This window comes from Juglans microcarpa x Juglans regia, chromosome 6D, assembly GCF_004785595.1.
Source record: "Juglans microcarpa x Juglans regia isolate MS1-56 chromosome 6D, Jm3101_v1.0, whole genome shotgun sequence".
Lineage (NCBI taxonomy): Eukaryota > Viridiplantae > Streptophyta > Magnoliopsida > Fagales > Juglandaceae > Juglans > Juglans microcarpa x Juglans regia.
This window is the reverse complement of record NC_054604.1, coordinates 2,969,110-2,989,895: the sequence shown is the minus strand read 5'-3', so window position 1 is coordinate 2,989,895 and position 20,786 is coordinate 2,969,110. Positions and strand designations below refer to the sequence as shown.

At 36.1% G+C, this 20,786-nt stretch overlaps 3 protein-coding genes across 3 annotated transcripts; all 3 read left to right on the top strand.

Annotated features, from left to right (window-relative positions):
* Nucleotides 1–387: 387 nt before the first annotated feature.
* Nucleotides 388–3,488, top strand: LOC121236138. The gene is made up of 3 exons (XM_041132652.1): nucleotides 388–1,589; nucleotides 1,691–1,741; nucleotides 2,932–3,488. The coding sequence occupies exons 1-3, from the start codon at nucleotides 770–772 to the stop codon at nucleotides 2,976–2,978; spliced, it is 918 nt and encodes a 305-aa protein (XP_040988586.1). The 5' UTR covers nucleotides 388–769; the 3' UTR covers nucleotides 2,979–3,488.
* Nucleotides 3,489–10,031: 6,543 nt separating this feature from the next.
* LOC121234361 (anthranilate phosphoribosyltransferase, chloroplastic-like) lies at nucleotides 10,032–16,457 on the top strand. Its single transcript, XM_041130275.1, has 10 exons — nucleotides 10,032–10,492; nucleotides 10,583–10,726; nucleotides 11,213–11,374; nucleotides 11,490–11,573; nucleotides 14,297–14,485; nucleotides 15,433–15,523; nucleotides 15,685–15,744; nucleotides 15,852–15,970; nucleotides 16,071–16,205; nucleotides 16,298–16,457. Exons 1-10 carry the CDS (start codon nucleotides 10,292–10,294, stop codon nucleotides 16,331–16,333), a joined length of 1,221 nt encoding a protein of 406 aa, XP_040986209.1. The 5' UTR covers nucleotides 10,032–10,291; the 3' UTR covers nucleotides 16,334–16,457.
* A 1,571-nt stretch (nucleotides 16,458–18,028) lies between these two features.
* LOC121234362 (glutaredoxin) lies at nucleotides 18,029–20,308 on the top strand. The gene is made up of 4 exons (XM_041130276.1): nucleotides 18,029–18,316; nucleotides 18,946–19,034; nucleotides 19,808–19,906; nucleotides 20,049–20,308. Exons 1-4 carry the CDS (start codon nucleotides 18,213–18,215, stop codon nucleotides 20,132–20,134), a joined length of 378 nt encoding a protein of 125 aa, XP_040986210.1. The 5' UTR covers nucleotides 18,029–18,212; the 3' UTR covers nucleotides 20,135–20,308.
* Nucleotides 20,309–20,786: the final 478 nt, after the last annotated feature.

The window sequence follows — 20,786 nt, the reverse complement described above, 5'->3', positions numbered from 1 at the left end:
AGCATCAAATTATGAGACATCTTCTTTAAATTATCCAATGTTTATTGGTAAAAATCTATTTGTTGAGGACTCGTGCACCATTAAGATTAATCAGAAATTTATTTCGGAGACAGCAATAAATAAATAAAAAAGTTCATGCCTCAATGTATTTCATTGCCCCCTTCAAGCCCTCAATGGTCAATGTACTTTCAGAATACGGAAAAATCTAATTGTAAGCATATTTGTGCACCAATATGTACACTAATACTAAGGTGGAAATGTAGATTTTAATAAAACTGTACGAATTTAAAAATAAACATTTGACAAAATAGTATACATCAATATTAATGTACAGATTGGTTCATAAATCCACTTATACGTAGAAGAGCTCTTTCAGTATTCCTCGTATGAAATAGCCTTTTCAATTCAAATATCTGAACTTCTTCCACTGTTAAGGTCATCGAGAAGCATGATGCATACTTGATTATAAAGCAACCCCATCAATCTCGCAATGCCAAAAAGCAAAAAACTAAAGCTAATCAGAACTTCAAGGAGCCATCAGCACATTCCAATGCCCTTAGAAAAAAGTGAAGCAAAACCCATAAACAATTCAACCAGATTCCTCCTCAACACTCCATGTGAATAAAGTCCCCCCCACCCACCAAAATCATGCTCTTCCAATCCACATTTACCCTCAACTCTCCAAGCAAAGAATATATCATTCCACACCCACCAAAAACACTTCATCCATCCTGATCTCCGTACTCTGAAGAAACGCATCAATCCGGCCATGAACATGCACATTTTCAACACCCTCTACTACCTCTTTGTCAGTGCAGTAGTAGCTTTCTCAAGCCCACTCAACACATGCAGATCCTACTGTGGAAACATAACCATAGATTACCCATTTGCGCTCCAATATGGCTGCGGCCACCCAGGCTTCCGAGACCTCCTATTTTGCATGAACGATGTGCTCATGTTCCACATTAGCTCCGGTTCCTACCGTGTCTTGGAAATAGACTACGCTTATCAAACACTTACCCTGCACGAACCTCACATGTCGACCTGTGACACCATCGTGCTAGGAGGCAAAGGCAACGGCTTCGTCGTTGAGCCGTGGCGGTTCCCGTACATGAACCCGATCGCCGACAATGTGTTCATGCTAATAGGCTGCTCGGCTCGGTCCCCACTCTTCCAAGGTTTCCCGGGAAAGCATTTGCCATGCCGGAACGTTTCCGGAATGGGGTGCGAGGAGTACTATGGGTGCCCGGCATGGGATTTGTTGGGTCACAGAACAAAAGTCATCAGCTCGGCGTACGGGTCCAGCCCTCCGGAATGCTGCGCCGTGCCATTTGAGTCGATCAAGGCTATAAATCTCACGAAGCTCGAGTGCGAAGGGTACAGCAGTGCTTATACTCTAGCACCACTGAAATTGGATGGCCCTGGTGCGTGGTCGTATGGAGTTCGTGTGAAGTATTCGGTAGTCGAGGAGAATAATGATTTCTGCAGCGCCTGTTCGGCCACCGGCGGTACTTGCGGGTATGGTACCGACGGGATCAGACAATTGTGCATGTGCGGCAGATTGAATTCAACCTCCAATTGTGACTCAGGTACTTAGAAACCAAAATCAGACTTGATTTTCGTTTGGAAAATCTTCATGATCTCACTCTATGGTGCCGTGATATCAATTTTTTTTAATAATCATGTGCAGTCAACTCATCAAGCAGAAAGACGAGGTCTGTGATGGATACATTAGTTGCAGGTAGCTTTCTAGACATAAGATTCTATGCGCTGCTTTGATACAGAATTCATCTCCTTTATTTTATTTTATTTTATTATTATAATTTTTTTAAACTTTTTATAAAATATATTAAAAAATTTAATTTTTAAAATTTTAAAATAATAATATTAAAAAATAATATTCTAACAATATTTTATTTAATTCATTTAAAATTATTTCATTTCATCTAATCTCACGAATCTAAAATTAGAAATGAAAATTACTTGTATGCCGAAAATAGGTTACGAAGTTTTATTTTTTATTTAATAATTAAGTAAGTATTTTTTAATGATGTTATAATTTTTTTAAAATATTTAAGAAATTAAAAAAATACATGAAAAATAAATAAAATAAAAAGATTAAATGGCCTTCTCGATAACTTTTCTCATACTACATTCTAGCAATGTCCATTGAGAAATGATATTCTATAGTACCTTATTATTTTTTTAATGCTTAATAATTAAAAAAAATATTCATTTAATGAATTTATGATTTTTTTTAAAATCTTTAAGGGAGTTTAAAACATGTTTGAAAAAAAATATATATTTTTGCACTGTCAACAGAAATCCCACCTTCTAAATTATATTGACACCATTGGAATTTTATAATATATAAATATTACTACATTTATATAAAAAATAATATAGGCGCACAATTTCTTTTACAATCATTTTTATAATTTCTTATATAATTATATTTTAAATCGAGAGTATTTATGTAAAAAGATGTTATTTTTATAAATTATTTTACAAAAATACATCTCATTTAAAACATTGTCGTGAAAATAGTTATTCTATTATAAAATCGATATGTAGAGCACAATATTTATATCACTTAAATAGTAAGATTTAATTTGTAAAATTCAAATTTTAAAATTACTCTTCTAAATCAAATTATGACATACATGTAAGCACTTTATTAAATACGTTATCTATGCTGGCTTATAGATAGAGTTTTTCTTAAATGCTTGTATGTGTATCATTTTTCATATATATGATATTATATATATTATCATATATATATACACACACACACAAGCATGACATTCCTAATGAAATTTTCATTACAAAGTCATGTATTTATTTGAAATTTCCCTTTTCTTTAGGACTCTTTGCTGTTGATGAGATATTGTGCATCTGATTTTGAATATATTTCCTTTTTTGTTTTTGTAGGATCTTTTATGGGTATAATAGCATGGATGACAGCCAGTCAAATATAATGCAGAGAGCCAATTTACTTCATGTATATCTCATTATTCATTCTGTATGAGTGAAACCAGATCACTTGATTATTTCTATTTGGCTCATTTGAAAATGGAGAGTATTTATTAAAGATAAAATACATGGTATTTTGGTCATTCTACTTCGAATAATAACAGGTGAACTGATCAAAGTATCCTGTAATTTTATACTAAATAAATATTATCCATTTCAATTAAAATGAATTTTCTTATTTTCTTTCGTATGCATGGGCATATAAAAGAAAGAAAGTGAGCATATTTTTAAATGTTTATGCTTCATTTTTCCTTTCAACATGATAAAAAAAGCCACTTAATTTTTTGAGTTTGAGCTTAGAGGCATGGGCATTATTTTATGTATTTTGGTGCAAGAATGGAAGTACATTATCCAAAAAACCTATGAATGTTATTTTACAATTGTAGTTTAAATTTTATGTAAAGATGAGATGTATCTATTGTCCTAGGTATTGAATGTTGGATTTCTTTGCCGGATGCTAAAGACGCAAGTGCCGAGGTTGCCGTGTTTGTGCCAGATGTGTCGTTTATATTCAATGTACATATTTTATTGGATAATGATTGGCTTAATTACTACCTTTCTACCACATTTTTACGATTTTATAATGTATTTAAAATTTTTATTTTTTATTATTTTTTAAGTATTTTTTTAACATCTTTAATCATTAAAAAAAATTAAAAATATATATATAACTTTAGTAATAGTCACTTCTTTAATCATTAAGTAAAAAGAAAATAAAATGAATAATAAATAAATAATAAAAAATAGTAAACCTATAATTATCCATCTTTATTTACTGATGGAAGAGAAAATATATAGTTTTCATAAAGGCTTGAAGGTTGAGTGGATAAAAGGATGACTCGCAACTAATTAGTTAAGTTCCTGCATTTTTATTTAATTGAATAATTGATGCCACCCATTTTAAATAACAATGGTGATATATACATGGTAGCAATGCGCAAAAAAAAAAAAAAAAAAAAATGGATATTATTTACGTGAACTATACATAAACAATAAATACTTTCTTCTTGTTCTCGGTTGCTCTCGTATCAAACAATTTCTTTTAAATAAAATTTTATGTCAATCATTTAAATAAAGAAATATTATATGTACAAAACTAAGTGCAAAATGTTATGTTATAAATAAATATGTCTATTGTTAACGTCGAATTTCGCATATCCTTGAGCCAAATTCTAACAATTCAGGTCTTCGAAAACGAGTCCTACACAGAAAAGAATATAATGCGGATTTAAGTGGTGGCCTTAGGGTTGAAGAACCTCAAATGCCAAAGTTAGTAAATAAGAAAGAAAGTTTAGGGATTAAAGAGAATTTCCTTATACATGGGATAAGTTATTTATACTAGAGGTCTGAAGAGCAGATCATGCATGCTTTTTTGAAATTCGGATTTTCCCGTACTGTTCATTTTGTCAGAATCTTCAAACGCGGCGTGACTCTGTAACAACTTCATAATTGCAGAGTGTGACTTAATTAGCAGTGTTATTAATGTGGGGTGGCTCCCTGAGCCTCTCGCTGACGCTCTGATGTCGATGAATCGAGGGCCTTCCATGTTTCTCATTCTATTCCCGAGGTAGGTCGTCGTCGTGTCTGGTCGAGCTGTCTTGTCGATTAGAAGGTGCCTTTTCTTGGTTGACGGTTCGTTCCTTGCTTGGATAAAAACCCCATTGGGTTGGGTTTCTAGGCTGAAGTCCAGTAGGCCTTTCCTAAGGAGAAAATTTTCATCACAGTTATCCCGTCAATTCTTTCCGGACAGGTTCAGGAGGAATTTCTTTTATTTCCTCTGTTCTTAGGCCTGATCAAGTTCCCGGCACGCTTGGTCGCGTGCTGAGTGATCGTCTATATTCCGTTCACATGGCAACACAATCTTAGCCACGTTTCCACATTAAAGGGCGCCCCTCTGGCTTCTTCGCCACATCTCTGTATTTTACAGTCATTAATTCGCACGCCACTTTAAGGGATACGCTTTACAACAGTTGCATTAATTGAGGGATCCTAGTACTTGATAAGCAGATCTTCCTCCGTCTATATATAAGGACTCCCCTCTAGTTGAGAGGCCCATCGTAATCTCTGCTTTTGTTCTATTATCTTGCAGTTTTATTTTCTTGCCTTTCTTCCGAAGTGTCTTTATAAGTCTCTCATTCTCCTTATGGCCCTGAAGAAATCTTCGTGCTCTGGTGCTTGCGCGGTGCCCTCTAGCGCCTCCCAAGCTGTTGCCGCCTGAGACGACTCCTTTACAGATGATTTTGCAGGATTTTTCTGGCAATTACTTCCGAGGAATTGGAGGAACTGAAAGCGGCATACGGGATCCCTCCAAAGTTGGAGCTTGAAGTGCTCTCTCCCACTGGCGGAGTGGTGGATGAGGAAGGCTATGGTACTAGAGTCGTGACGTATCCTGCAACATTCTCCTGTGGCCTAAGGTTGCCAGTTCCCTAGCCAGTGCGTGAAGTACTGCTTCCTTTGAGCTAGCGCTCGCTCAACTCCTTCCCATTGTGTGGAGGATCTTGATCTTGTGTTGTGTCATTTGGCGTTGTACCTTGGAAGAGGCCTGGTCGGACTATCCTGACCTGATCGCTCGTAAATTCTTTTTTTCCCATAGTTTAGTGAGGAAGGGTCGATGTATTTACAGCTTTCAGCCCGTTCAGGAACTGGCTCGAATAGAGGGGCGGCATAAGGTGGTAAATGGATACAACTGCAAATTCTTCTTTTTGCTAGTTGACGGTTGGGAATATTCAGCCGGGTAGGCCATTGGGCGGTTGTTCTTTATCCGTGCCAATTGGGGCACTGTCTTTGACGCCTCGATTCGTCGCCCCCTGAACCAAATCCCCGTGAGAAGGCGAGACTTGGGATTGTCAGGTCTTGGGTGGCGGCGCATTCAAACAACGTGTATTCGAAAGCCCTGCTATCGGATGATAGTCTCCTTCAATATCGGGTTCCCCCCGCCAACCAATGTTCTAACGTGGGGATTCCCGTGAATCGTACCTCGCTTGTTCCCCGTTGTCCTATGAGCCCACCGGTTGTAGGGAAAGGAAAAAGACCTCGCAACATCTCTCCCCCTCCCACTAACTCGGATGGTGTTGCCGTTACCACTCCTTCTGGGGGTTGTCTATGTTGGTGGTTCATCTACCTACGCCCCCAAGAGCATCCGAAGAGTTGGCACTGTCGGTCGTTCCTCATTGCGCCACATCACCAACCCAGTGAGTTTTTGTTGACACAACTTTTGTGGCCGAAGCCGCACTCCCTAGCGGTGCAGAGGAGACGATGGGCGATGTTCCTGATGAGAGAGTCATCAGTGTCCCTAATGATGGTGGAAAAGTCGCTTGGGAGGTTCCCGAGGACCTCTAGATGACCGTACCGAGTGGTCGTGCCTATCGTGTCTGTAGAACGGAAGGGAAGGTCAGGAACTACTTATCGGGATAAACTTTACTCACCCACTATTCTGCTTTCTTTCTCTCTCCTTTTTTTTTTTAACTCGCCTTTCATTGTAAAAGTTGGAGCATCTGACCGCCTTTCTTGTGGATAGCCTAATAGAGCTAGGGAGAGAGAACCTTGACCTTCACTCTCTAGTCTTGATGACCATGGGCAGTGTGGCCTTCGAGCAGGAGCAGAGGGAGGTGGCTGAGGGAGCCTTAGCCGACCTAGTCAGGTCCCAAGGGGAGGTCGGTCAACTTCGCACAAAGGCCTCGCTAGTTTGCGAGGCAAAGGACACATTGCAGCAATCTCTAGACTAATGTCAGTTGGAACTGGAACGGTTGCAAGCTAACGCTCTGGAGATTCGTCAGCAACGGACACAGATGGCCGGTCGATCAGATGGCTTGAGTCTAAGTTCAAAGAGGCTAACGAGTCACTGGCGGCGAAGAGGAAGACCTTGAAGAAGGAGAGGCAATGGAGACCATATGCGGAGATTGCCCTCACCATGAACCAGCCAATGCTAGAGGGCTGGCGAGTAACCGTCCGCGGCTTGTGTAACAAGTTGTCTTACATCCGGGGGTTCGTGATGATGCGTAGAGGTTTGGTTACGATGAAGGCCTAGAGCAGATGAAGACCTTCCTCCTTCAGAACCCCTAGTGTGACCTTCGGGCTATGAGCGTGGGCGATTTTTCTCCACACGAGGTGTCTTTGCAGCGATGCGACATGCTCGAGGAGGGCCTGAACCCGAGTGGCCTTGGTGGCGGTTCTGCGGGAAATGAACCTACCTTATGAAGGTGGACTCTCTGGGTGGATCTCCTCACCAATCCCTTGTTATTGGGGTCCCAGACCTCTTGTTCTCGTTCTCGCCTTTTTGCTTTTTATGCTTCGACCTCGCTGCCATCTTCTATAGTCGGCGGGTCATCTCGGAGGCTTGGTGGTAGCTCTACAGGATGAAGCCTGATTTATGAGGGTGGAATTTTTGCACATATTTCCTCGCTAATCTTCTACTGTTGGGTTTTCGGACGGTGTGTCTACCATTACGACTTGTCAATAATGCCAGGGATTCCCTCAAAACGTCAACAGGGATGTAATAAGGTGGGGTGGCTCCCTGAGCCTCAATCCGATTTATATAAGTCATTGATGCTTTGATGCCAATGAATTGAGGGTCTTCCTTATTTCTCGTGTATGCTGTGCACGTTCTGCTCCTGAGGTAGGCCATCGTTGTGTCAGGTCGAACTGTCTTGTTGATTATAGGTCCACCCTCTCAACTCTTTACAATTGATATCTGTTTAGGCTGAAGTAGTTCTTCTCTTTTTTTTTTTTTTTTTTCTTCCCTAATCGGCGTATTGGGTTTGATCGTAAGTGTTGTTTTGTTTCTTGTTTGGTTGCAGTGAAAACTGAGGAAAACGAAATGAAAATGAGATTTCAGATATTGCTATCACTAATTATTTTTAACTTCTTCAGGGATCCAATAAATCATAAGTTTTTTTTTTTAATATTTACCCTTATTTTCTCAGCAACTAAATGAGACGTTCAGATGTAGGTTTTCCTTTCTGGTATAAAATTTGTAATATCTGGATATTGAATACATGAAAAGGTTTGCAATTTCTGTAGGAGTTTTTGTGGATTTACATGTAGATTGCTACTTTGGAGGAATTGACTCAAAATTTTATGATTGGGTTGTTTTTTGTTTTGTTTCCTAAGAGCACTCCTAATGAATTCTTCTTCCTATCATTTAAAAAAAATCATCAAAACTTATTTTTTCTATTTTACATATTGACTTTTACAATATGTCATCCATCAACTTATCTATTTTTTCTTTATATTATTTAAATATTATAATTTTTAATATTTTTTATTCATTAAAATATGTTCTCTAATTACCAATAATATATTCATATATTTTAATATTTCCAATACCTCTCCATATACAATATTATATAATTATATCTTATTTTAAATTAATCTAAATTTATAAGCTAAACTAAAATATAAATTAATTTTGAAAAAAGATTATATAATAAAAATATTCTCAAAATATATACAATGGGACTGTTGCACGTTTACAAGGATATACAAATCGATTGAAGTCGTATGCAATTAATTTTCTTTTAATCTGAGTCCTGAAGCTTTTTTTTTTTGTTTATACGCACCTGCCTGTATATACATATACCGAATATTGGAGTCACCCAGCCAACACATAGGAAAGTGCAGGAGAGAGAGAGAAATGAGCCTGAAATGAAAATAAAAAATTAAAAGAAATAAAGAAAATCATCTACTGAAGAGAAAGAAATTAATTTAAAAAGTTTACATCTATGAATAGTAGCCTCTTCATGTAGCTAAATTATTATAGTAAAATCTAAAATAAAGATGATATAAAAGATCCATTAGATGTCATTTTTACACAAATTTTTTTATATTTTGAAGGTAACTGTATTTTACAACCTTCATGGAAAATGATCTAACAATAATGTATTTTTCTGTATTGATACATATTCTTTTGCTCACTCTAATAAAATTAAAATTGATTTAGAATTTTCTATTCTGTAATTAAGATTATGTTTTGATTTTGCTAATTTTAAATTTTATTTTATTACTTCTCATTTTTTATTATTTTAATTAAATTATTTTAATTTATACAATAAAATACTGTTATCATCACATACAGTAAACTATTGTCACCATCACATAGATTCTCCATATATAGGTTAGGTGCAGAAAGTGAATCCATAAAAGACAACTCTCCATAGAGTGTAACTTCAAACCGGATATGGTGTTAAGTTATGTCTTACACCCTTTAATTATAAGCCGACACGTAGGCGATTTATGTTAAAATATGTGGGTGCGGCGGTTGGGAATCACTTCGCTCTTTTTCCTTTCGTCTCCTCTCTCTCTCTTTTATCTCTCCCCCCAAGACAAGAACCCGAAAAGCTCTCTCCCTCAGTCGACGAAGACCCGAGCCATAGGCTGCGAGGAATCGTCTAGAGTGTGAGGACTAAGGAGCGTAAAGGCAGGAGTTGATGTCAAGAGCTAGCTTCACTTTCCTCCATCTGCTGTACATTTCTCGCTCTCTAAGAGGTGTCTAATAATACTTCCTCTCTTCAATGAAAGAAAAAGTGACAATCAAATCATAGGAATACAAAACTGGAACTGTGTATTTGCAAAAGATTTCAAAGATTATGAGCCCGCTTTGCACGCTTTATGTTATAAAGGGTAGAGAAGGAGAGATGGGTTTGTTTTGGCTGCATTTATTTTTTCATCCTTTTTTAAGATGCAATGGTGAATAGAAAGAAGCGGTCAAATTTGAGAGCAACCTTTTCTTCTTGAAATCTTTGGTTTTTGCTTCTTTGATTAGCTATGGTGGATTAGAACTTGACCTTTTTTATTCGTAGGAGAGAGAGAGACAGAGGAGAGAGAGAGATTGACAGGGAGGAAAAACGGGAGAGAAATAGAAATGGGAGAGGAGGGATGCAACATTTCGTTATCTACAGTCAATTCTATTTTTTATTTGCTAGAATCTATACGTTTCACACAATTATTGGATGGTGTAAATAAACTATACTCACCTCGTCCGGCTCCTAGGGGCACTCTAATAATAATGCTGTACTGAGAAATGGAGAAGATGCTGACGCTGTTCTCCAGATTTAACATGTGATTTTAAACAACAATTGCATAGCATGCCAAGCCGTAATGGTGTATGACCTCTAAAATCTTCCCTTGATTGACAACTCCAGCGCTCCTGCAAATCCCTCAACCTTTTCATTGCGTGGCTTCCGCGAGAGCTTGAGAAGAAAACATTGCAGACGAGGTTCAGTTTCGTAGTTTGTTTGCTATCCGGCTCTGTAAACTGTAAATGGCTATCGCCTCGTGCATATCGTTCATCTCTTTCTCTTCTTCGCCTTTCCGTCCCAAACTTGATTTTGGAAATTGCTCGTTCACGCCCCCAATTCTTAAGGCGAAGTTTCAAAAAAACTTAACAGCAAGCACTCGGGTCAGTGCTCTGTCTCCCGCTGTTTCTGAGAGGTCAACCCCACCAATAACATCTTTCAGTAAGGTATGGATTTGGGGCGGTTTTACTTGTTTGTAAATTTTGTTTTCTAGGTTGTGTTTGTTTGTTGAATTTCTGTTGTTGTTGGCTATGCAGATGATTGAATCCCTGATAGATCGGGTGGACTTATCGGAGTCTGAAGCCGAAGCTTCGCTGGATTTTTTATTGAATGATGCCAATGAGGCATTGATCAGTGCTTTTCTTGTGCTGCTGAGAGCGAAAGGAGAGACATATGAAGAAGTAAAATTTCTATTCTTTGGGATTCTCTCTGAGTTTATCGTTATTGGTTTTTTTTTTTTTTTTTAATAATTAAAAATATGGGATTTGAATTTTCGTTATTGGTGTTTTGAGAGAATAGCATTCCCCATTTTTCTATAATATATAATAGCAGACATTCTATTGATAATTAATTTCTGAGTGAATCCTAAACAAGACTATGATATGCAAGACATGGATATATCTATTTATTAGAATTGAAAAATTCTTCTAATGTATAATACCTGATACATTTTTCTGATGTATAATACTTGACACATTCTTCTGATGTATAGTACTTGATATATTCCGAGTCCACCCAGGTTTTCTAATGTTGAATCGCCTAAATGCTTTATTAAGAGCTTACATCTCTGAAATTTTTCTCTGAAAGTTACAAAGCGTATGCCTAATGTTGAGACTAGTGGAGACTTAGTAAAGGTGAGTAATTCGTGGTTCTTAATAATTAAACAGGTTGTGGGATTGGCAAGGGCCATGCTCAAGCGTAGTGTGAAGGTAGAAGGGTTGGTTGATACAGTCGATATTGCTGGAACAGGTGGTGATGGAGCAAATACAGTGAACATTTCCACAGGGGCTTCAATACTTGCTGCAGCTTGTGGTGCAAAAGTTGCAAAGGTTGACATCTGTCTGCTTTTACGTTTTTTACATTTTTGTGATTTTTAATGGAATGGCTCTTTAGTGCCTATAAAAATATATGAAATAGTGATTGGTTCAAGCACTGTGTATTCAGCATGGAAACAGATCAAGTTCGTCTGCGTGTGGAAGTGCTGATGTATTAGAGGCATTGGGAGTGGTTATTGACTTAGGACCCGAGGTTAGTGCATAGTTAATTTGCTTTTTCAAAGTTCAATTGATAGTCCAATGGTACTCTGGTTAGTCTTGGTGATTCTGTCAGCTTCAGAGCAGGGTGAGAACACTCTGAGTGGATGCACTTGGCTTTATAGACACTTTAAGAGATGGATATTAAGTTATTCATTATCATTAAAATTTTGGAATCTTATGATGTTAGCCTTTTTATAGACACCATTTTAAGCAGGGACGAATCTACAGGGGGCCATGGCCCCCCCGAGATACTGACAAAAATTTCTTTCTATACAAAGGATGTGAGAAAAAAGAAAATAAGAGCAACATTTGGTAATTTATATCCCATGAAATCATATATGCTGCAGGATGCACATCTCTTAAAGAGAAGGTGCTTCTCCTTGTTTCCATTTGTTAAGAATCTTTTATTGTTTTTTCAAGTAATGAAAACAATGGGTTCACACTTTCAACCAATTTAAAAGGGATCGAGGAGATTTTTGTGGTAAAGAGCACTAGATATGTGAAATTTTTCCAACTTCAATTATGTTTTATTCTCTACAAATTATGTATAGATTCATTGATCTATGTAAACTTACAATTTTTCATTTAGCTTATTTAATTGTGCATATAGTTCAATTAGTTTTGCACCCCATCTTTTAAGTTTTTCATGATTCATTTTCTTCATTTTGTTATTCTAAAAACTTAGGTTGAATAATATGGGCAAGTGAAAAACTTTAAATTATAAGCATTGTTAAGACGACTTTGAAATAAAATAAACTGCGCGAGCTTTTTCATTTATGAAAATCGTTAAGTCAAGGCTTTGAAATAAAACGGATGGTAACTTTTTTACAAATATATTGGTAGTCTACATTGAGAAGAAAATTGCTAGAAGATTTAGAACGGATGTGGTAGTTCATGATTTATTTATCGAAACAACGTCGAGTTCAATTACCTTAATTATTTTTATATTAACTTTTAATTGTACATTTAAAACTGCAGTTAACATCATTAATTTATATTTCTGGTAGTTTAAAATTCTTGGCTTTGTCCTTGATTCTACGGCCCCTTTCCTATTATTGCACTAATTCTTCCCCACATCACATTTTCCCTCTGCTCTCCTTACTTATTAAAAATGTATTAGTACGTTGATGATGCAATCTATGTTATTAGTGCATTGATGACACAGTCTATGTAACAACCAAGTGAAACCCCACGCCATATAGAGGCTTGTATTTTAAAAGGACTAGTTAATGTTGCATTTGGAGCTCCTTGAAATCTTCATTAATCACAAGAATTTCTTTCCCCAAGGCAATGTGAGATTATGTTCGCTACTATCTTATACTAAATTCTAGGCATAGTAATCTTAATCTTCATTAATCAGAAGAATTTTTTTTATAGTTAATAAGAAATTATATTACCATGAATAGGCAAAGTCCAAGTACACAGGAAGTATACAAAGGAAAGACCTACTTCACACTAAAAACGAAAGAGGCTAAAGCATATCCTGAAAATATCAACATTCAATACAAGAGCCTTAGCCCACAAGCACAAAGTACTAAAGAAGAAATCCCTAAGTTCTCCCAATGAGCTTTCTTTGTCTTCGAAGCATCTCTCATTCATTTCCAACCAAAGACACCACATCAAAAGGAATAATCTTCCACATGGCAGCAACATGTTTTCTTCCCTCAAAACCATTCCAATATGCAAGAAGATCCACCACTTCCTTAGGCATCACCCAATCAATTCCTGTTCGACCAAAAATCTCATTCCACAAAGACTTGGCCACCTCACAATGAAGAAAAAGATGATTTATAGATTCACCATCTTTCTTGCACATGAAGCACTAATCAGCTACACACATGCCATGCTTTCTTAAATTACCCGTTGTCAAAATTTTACCAAGAGATACCAACCAACAGAAAAACACCACCTTAGAAGGTACCTTCACTCTCCAGATGCTTTTCCAAGGGTATTCAAAGCCACAAAGACAGGTTAACACCTTTTAAAATGAACTAACCAAAACCTGTTATTTCCTGCATGATCCCACAGTAATCTTTCCTCCCTTCCCTGTACAACCTTCGAATTATAAAGTCTCCCCAAAAAATCAGAAACTACATTCACTTCCCAATCATTTGCATCTCTAACAAAATCTGCATTCCATTGAAAATTATTATTCATACAAGAAAAAGAATCAGCCACAGCAGCATCTTGATCCGTAGCAATCCTATAAAGAGAAGGAAAAGCAATCTTGAGAGCAGAATCCCCACACCAAATATCATGCCAAAAAAGTATCCTCTTCCCATCCCCCACCTTAAATTTAATATGATTAGAAAACTCCCCCCAGCCCTTCCGAATGGTCATCCACAAACTCACCCCATACGCTCCTCTTACTTCATTAATCACAAGAATTTCTTCCTCCAAGGCAATGTGAGATTACATTTTCCACTATCTTATACTAAATTCAAGGCATAGTAATCTCTAACCCTTAAATAATAACCTGACATCATCATCAGGTCATTCTGTGGTAGTTGGCACTGCTCAAGTGCCACACTTAGGTTGGAATCATCTCTAATACCATTTATGATGATCAAAGCAAAGGTCTAGCCAAGTCTGGGATTATACTCCACATGTAATTCAATGTTACAATTGGAGCCCCTTGCCAAATCTGGGATTATACTCTCAACAAATGATTTGTGCCTATACTAATTCAATTTCTTCTTGATATCCTTGACTTAGGGGGTGACAAAATGCGTGAATGAAGGTGGAATTGGATTTATGATGGCTCCAAGATATCACCCAGCTATGAAGATTGTCGGCCCTGTTAGAAAGAAGCTAAAAGTGAGAACTGTGTTCAACATATTGGGTCCAATGTTGAATCCAGCGAGAGCATCTTTTTCTGTTTTAGGTGTATACAAGGAAGACTTGGTAAGTACTTCTTCTACTGAGAAGAGTTGGTTACTAGAGTTATCATCTCCTCTCCTAGAATTATATTTCTTGTTCCTTATTTTCATTTATCTCTTCTTTGTTTCTTCAATTTCTGTTAGCAAAAAACTCTTGGTGGCAGCATGGGCATTTCTATACATGATTAATAATTCAAGATTCATGGATTTGACTGTATACCCTTTCCTTTGATTGTTGGGTTTATGAAACAGATTGCATTTGTTGACTTATATGAGTTTCTTTTCTCTCATAGGAATCTCTCTTAACAACACATAGTTAGCGAGATCTGACAGATGGTTGTCTTTTCTTCTTTAGCCTACTCCGAAGGCTAAAAGATTTGAAATTGTTTCCTTTTTTTTTTTTGCTAATCAAATATGACATTACAAGATAACTTCTGTGTCACAGATGCATCATGGAGGATCAACCACTTCCTTCCACTTAAGTACATGGTTTGGAAGAAATTGTTTACTTAATAGAACGGATAGCGAACGCAAGATTTGTACCAAGTAGTTACCGTTTTGCCGAGATAGTGTCACTATATAAGCTCATAACTACATAGATTCTAAATCAACAGAGTAATAGCTATTAGGATTCTAAAAAATTTAGTTTTGATCTGGTATTGCGTAAATGGTTAATTAACAATTGACTGGTGTATCTGGAACTGTCCTAAAAAATTCAAAATAAAGTGGTTTGCTGTCAAAAGTGCTTAGATGACTTAAAAGTAGTAAAGGATTAGTCTCAAATAGTTTTTGTTTGAGACCATGCCGAACGAAACTAAAACGACTATGCTTCTTATCTCTCTTGTAGGATGCACAATTATATAATGAGGGCACATGGTTCACTTTCAAATGACTGGTTGCATGCATGAATTTCCTCAAATTTTTTCTTGTAAGTGTTTGCCTAAGACGAATATATATCCCATCTGTTGATAGGTACTCAAAATGGCAAAATCATTGCAGCGGTTTGGAATGAAAAGAGCATTAGTTGTTCATTCAGAGGGCTTAGATGAAATGAGCCCCCTTGGTAAGATCCTTTCTTTTGTTTTAAGCTAAAGTATACTTATTGCAATGATATAGACTGACATTTTCAATAATCTTTTCTATACATACATACATACATACATACATATATATATATATATCTACTTAAACCTCATCTTTGTCAAATATATTATTTGAATACAGGACCTGGTCTCATCCTTGATGTTACTCCAGAAAAGATCGAGAAGTTCTCATTTGATCCATGTGAGAATCTTGTTCGGAATTGTTCATTTTTTATTAGTTGATACATGTTAATGGCTTTGAGCAGTTTATATATTTGTACTGATAAAAGCAAAATGTTTTCTGGATAGTGGAGTTTGGCATTGCTCGCTGCACTCTTGATAGCTTGCAAGGCGGAGGTCCAGAGTATAACGCGGAGGTACTGAAGCGTGTATTGTCAGGGGAGAAAGGGCCCATTGCTGATGCGCTTGTAAGTAACTTGGCAGTTTAGCTCTCACGAGGACATTAATTTCGTAGGTTATTATTACTTATGATTGAGAAATCTAATTATCGCCCAAAAAATTGATCAGGTACTAAACGCAGCGGCAGCTGTATTGGTTAGTGGCAATGTGAACACCCTGGGTGAAGGAGTAGCTTTGGCTCGTGAAACACAAGAATCTGGAAAAGCTCTTAAGAAGCTTGATCTGTGGATAGATATTTCCAACGTAAGTAAAACTTAACTTCTAAACTTTAAAGCTTCAAGATGCCATTAACCGATAGAAAAATCTCTTTGACCCCTTTAATTTGATGATTGCAGAAATCAAAAGAAGATGCAGCCCATAAGGGCTCTTGAGACTAATATATAATATAAAATCTTGGTAAATCTATTGAAGTATGCAGACGTGTCAAAGGATTCAATGCGACTAATATATTTATCATTATCATTTTTCTTGTTAGAAAACACTGTTTAAACTTCATTACAGTAGATTTACAACACTTTACATAACAATGTTATAAAATGATGGTATTTTTGTAAAATAATATTATTTTTATAAGATGTTTTACAAAAATACCGCTCATTTAAAACATTGTTGTGTAAAGTGTAGTAAAAAATGTTATGTGTAAATCATTTTCCTTTTGGAATTAGCTCACCTTCGCGAGATCGAGACCCTTGTCTCATCTATTGTAGCACCTGAGTCAAATTACTTATCCCTCTATCTATTAGTGAAATATCTCTCCAAGGATTGGAAACACGTTTCACTAGAAATATTCTTGTTATTGTTTCGACTCATATTTGCAAAAAAGCAGATCCTGCTCTAATGGTTCTGAATAAGTTAATTACATGCATTAAGATATGAATGCTTCTTATTTCACAACAATGTAAACACTTTTCATTCTTTCATATGCAATGGGATTTCACTTAGAAAATAAAATGTTCAATACTAATGAATTCAAGTCCATAACCATAGTTTCAATGTACGAGATCTTGTAGTATATACCAATGAGGCCTTTTCGATTAACTTTGAAGATGAAATTCAAAAGGATCAAATAGGAAATGATACTCTAAATCATAGAACTACAAAGAAATATAGGATCAACCAACATTTATCAAATTTGAAAACAAGCCAGAAGAAATGGTTCGATCCTCGTTTTTATTTTTCAAACCGAGATATCTATGAATTGGAATGCAAATGTATATAAATACAAGGAAAATTTTATATATTATATTACCATCTTATTTTCATCACACTAAATAAAATGTGACACATTTATTACTATTAAATGATTATTTATTGCATGTTTCGTTATCATCTAATAATTATGAATGTATTACATATTACTTAGTATGATAAAAATATAATTAGAGTGTGGTGTATAATATTACTTTTTTATTTTCAAATAGTATTCGATAGTTCGCGTATTACGATCGATTGGTCTGGGTATTAAAATCGCCCCAAACAGAATTAGCTTGTAACCATCTCTTCAGATTGTTGTCAAAATGCATTTGCACGTACGCTACACTTCAAAATCTCGTCTCCAGACCCGACGCGACACTTCAGAATCTCGTCTCTACAAACTACTACACATGTTATAGCGGGATAAAACGGCAATCAATATATCTCTCTCGGTCACGACTAGCAAGGTTAGCCGCATACAATTAAAAAATTACAATTTTTTACTATTCCTGTAATTTTCATACATTACACTTTTTTTTAATTTTTATTATTTTTTATCAAATATTTAATATATAAATAATGAATAGAAAAATTGAATTAATTTTAAAAAAATATGATTGTGGAAGTTGGGAGATTGTGTAATATTATTCGTATATAATATATTATATGGTTTTGATAATGAGTTGAAATGAGATAAAAGTTGAAAGTTAAATAAAATATTATTAAAATATTATTTTTTTAATATTATTATTATTTTAAAATTTAAAAAAATTAAATTATTTATTATATTTTATATAAAAATTTGTAAAATTATAATAATATGACGAGGAGAGATAAAGTGAGTGTGTTTATCGATCGACTAAAGCCTAAAGCATCTGCGATTGCCAGCAAGAAGCAGCAAATTCCAACACCTGCGTGCTTACGTCACTTTTTGGCCTTGCATCTTATTCTCTTCCGTGGCCTCGCCAGCAAAGAACCACTCCGGAGGAGCTTCCAAGTTCCAACACCTGGTCTAAGCTAAGCTCTCCTATCACTCTCTCCTATACAAATATCGAAATGGGATCGGTGTTCAGCTCAAGCACAAAGAGAAAAGAAGATATAGAAATGGCGTTGACCAAGGTTAAGGAGATTGTATCCTCCACGCCCGTCGTTGTCTTCAGGTTCTTCCTCTTCTTTGTTATATTTCTCTTCCTCAAACGATGCACGCTTCAGTAAAACTGGATATGCTATCCACCATCATCGAATTACTGATTTTCGCAAACTAATTGATATGGGTCATTGATATCATGCTTGTGGATCAGCGATTTTGCATATGTTTTGCCACCTCCCCGGCTGCCTCCATGTATATGCTTTGTTCTGGCTACCTTCAAATTCTCTTTTGTTTCATGAATATCCACCTCTTAAGAATATAATAGAAATTCATTTTAAGTTTTCGAGAGAAGTGGTGATTTCAATTATATCAGACTAGAAATCTTCAAACCATAACTTTACACTATCCATTTCGTTAAATATTCTACGTGTTGGACTTCTTCAATGAAGAAAAGAATAGTCCAAACGTGAGGGAGTGTTAAGAATACAATATAAATAATGAAATCTTAACTTTTTAGGACAAGTGGCTATTTCACACTACCTTTACCAAAAGGTCTTTATATATATATGGTTCATCACCTTCTATCAGCGCGCATATTTACAATACAATACTGCATATTACCCCCTCGTTCTTATGATTTCTATCTAATATGGATTTAAGTGACAGCTCTAATTCATCTTTATATTTCCAAAATTTCAGTAAAACTTACTGTGGTTATTGCAAGAGAGTGAAACAGCTGCTCACACAGCTAGGAGCAGCCTACAAGGTCATTGAATTGGATGAAGAAAGTAAGTGTTATATTACTCTTTTTTAAGTTCTGCAGCTACTGCAACAATATCTCAGGTTGGTGCTTAGTTCTCATTATTGCCATGTTATAACATGCTCTTTCCATGTGTTTCACTCGAATGCTTTCTGGAAAAAATCGATTAGAGAAGATTCCGAAAACTGCCTCTGTTGCCTTCATTGCTCAAGTTACAAACTTGATCGTGAGAGAAATGCTAGCTTTTTCAGTAGTCCTGAGTAAAAGGAGAGTCAGTTGAGGGAATTTAAGTCCCTATTGCTGAATAAATGAATTTCTTACACCCGGAGAGTCGATGAACCAGTTCCTTCAGACCTTTCTGGACGCAGTTAACATAATTCCCATAAACTATCATACTTGTTGAATTACTGAATATACCATAGCAAATGTAGATGACAAAAGAGATTGGTTTGTTATATGGTAGCTGAGAATCTGAGTTCTGTTGTATTGAAGTAATAATTTTGAAAATTTCCTTCCCCAAACATCTTGAATTTTTGCAAGCTTGTTCTCTTTCAGCAAAGTGAGAGTAAAGATTCCAAGTTGATACTAATCAGAAAATTCGGGAGTTCAATTCATCTCCAACATCTCCTCCCATCCATCTTCCCTGCACGATCAAATTCAAACATATCCAAGTTGAATAGCACTAGTTTTGTTTCAGTCGGATTGACTGCTTTCATTTTTCCATAAGAGTGAGTTACTCATTAGCTATTCACCATAACTCATTGTTGAGGAATTTATGATTTATTTGGCTTCTATATGAAGGGGATGGAGATGACATTCAATCAGCTCTAGCAGAGTGGACTGGGCAAAGGACCGTACCTAATGTGTTCATTGGTGGGAAACACATTGGTGGTTGTGACGGTAAGCCCAGTTGTTTCCTTGCTCTTTTTTGGGTTTTCATTTTAATCAGTACCCAGTTTCTTTCTCATCAAGCCCTATGAAAACAACAAGAAGGACTGGTTGAACAATAGCCTTTTCTGTGTCTTGTTTCCTGTTATTGCAGTGGTTATAGAGATGTACCAGGCAGGTCAGCTTATTCCCCTTCTCACCGAAGCTGGTGCCATTGCTAATAACTCTGCCCAGCTGTGAATAATGTAGAGATCAGTCCTTTCTGTAAACGGTGTGAAGAGAAGAAACGCAAGCAATAGCAATGGTCCTAAGGTCCACTGGTCCAGGCTCATAGACCAGACTATAATGCTGTGTAATAACAATAAAACCTTGATGCTTAAATGTTTTCTGATAATTGAATGAACTGCTATCTTAGAGTTTGAACAACTTTGCTGAGTTGTTTTCTTTCTTTTTTTCTTCCCTCTCAACATGATTAGTGTAACTTCTAAGGTCGGAAACTCAATCCACATTCGACCTAGAAACTTTTAGATCAGATTTAAGGAAAATTGATAAGTTAATTTACAGTTCCCGCTGTCAAAATAGTTGATTTGGCTGTCCAAAAACTCAAAAACTCTGATTTCTCTCGGTTCTGACTCTTCCGTAGCTCCACAGCAGCTCACAAGACTGCAACACAACCCGGAGCTTGTTATCATCAAGTTAAGATTTTGAAAGCGATTAACAAAAATCATTAATTCTGAAAGTAATCAGAGTTGGGAAACGATTTTCTTTTGTTGAAGTGGAAATCTTTGATACTCGAAGAATTTGTTGTAATCATTAATTTAGAAACTCGTAATAGACGCTCATAGTTATTTGTTTTCACAATTTCTCTCAACTTTATCTCATCTTATTTAAT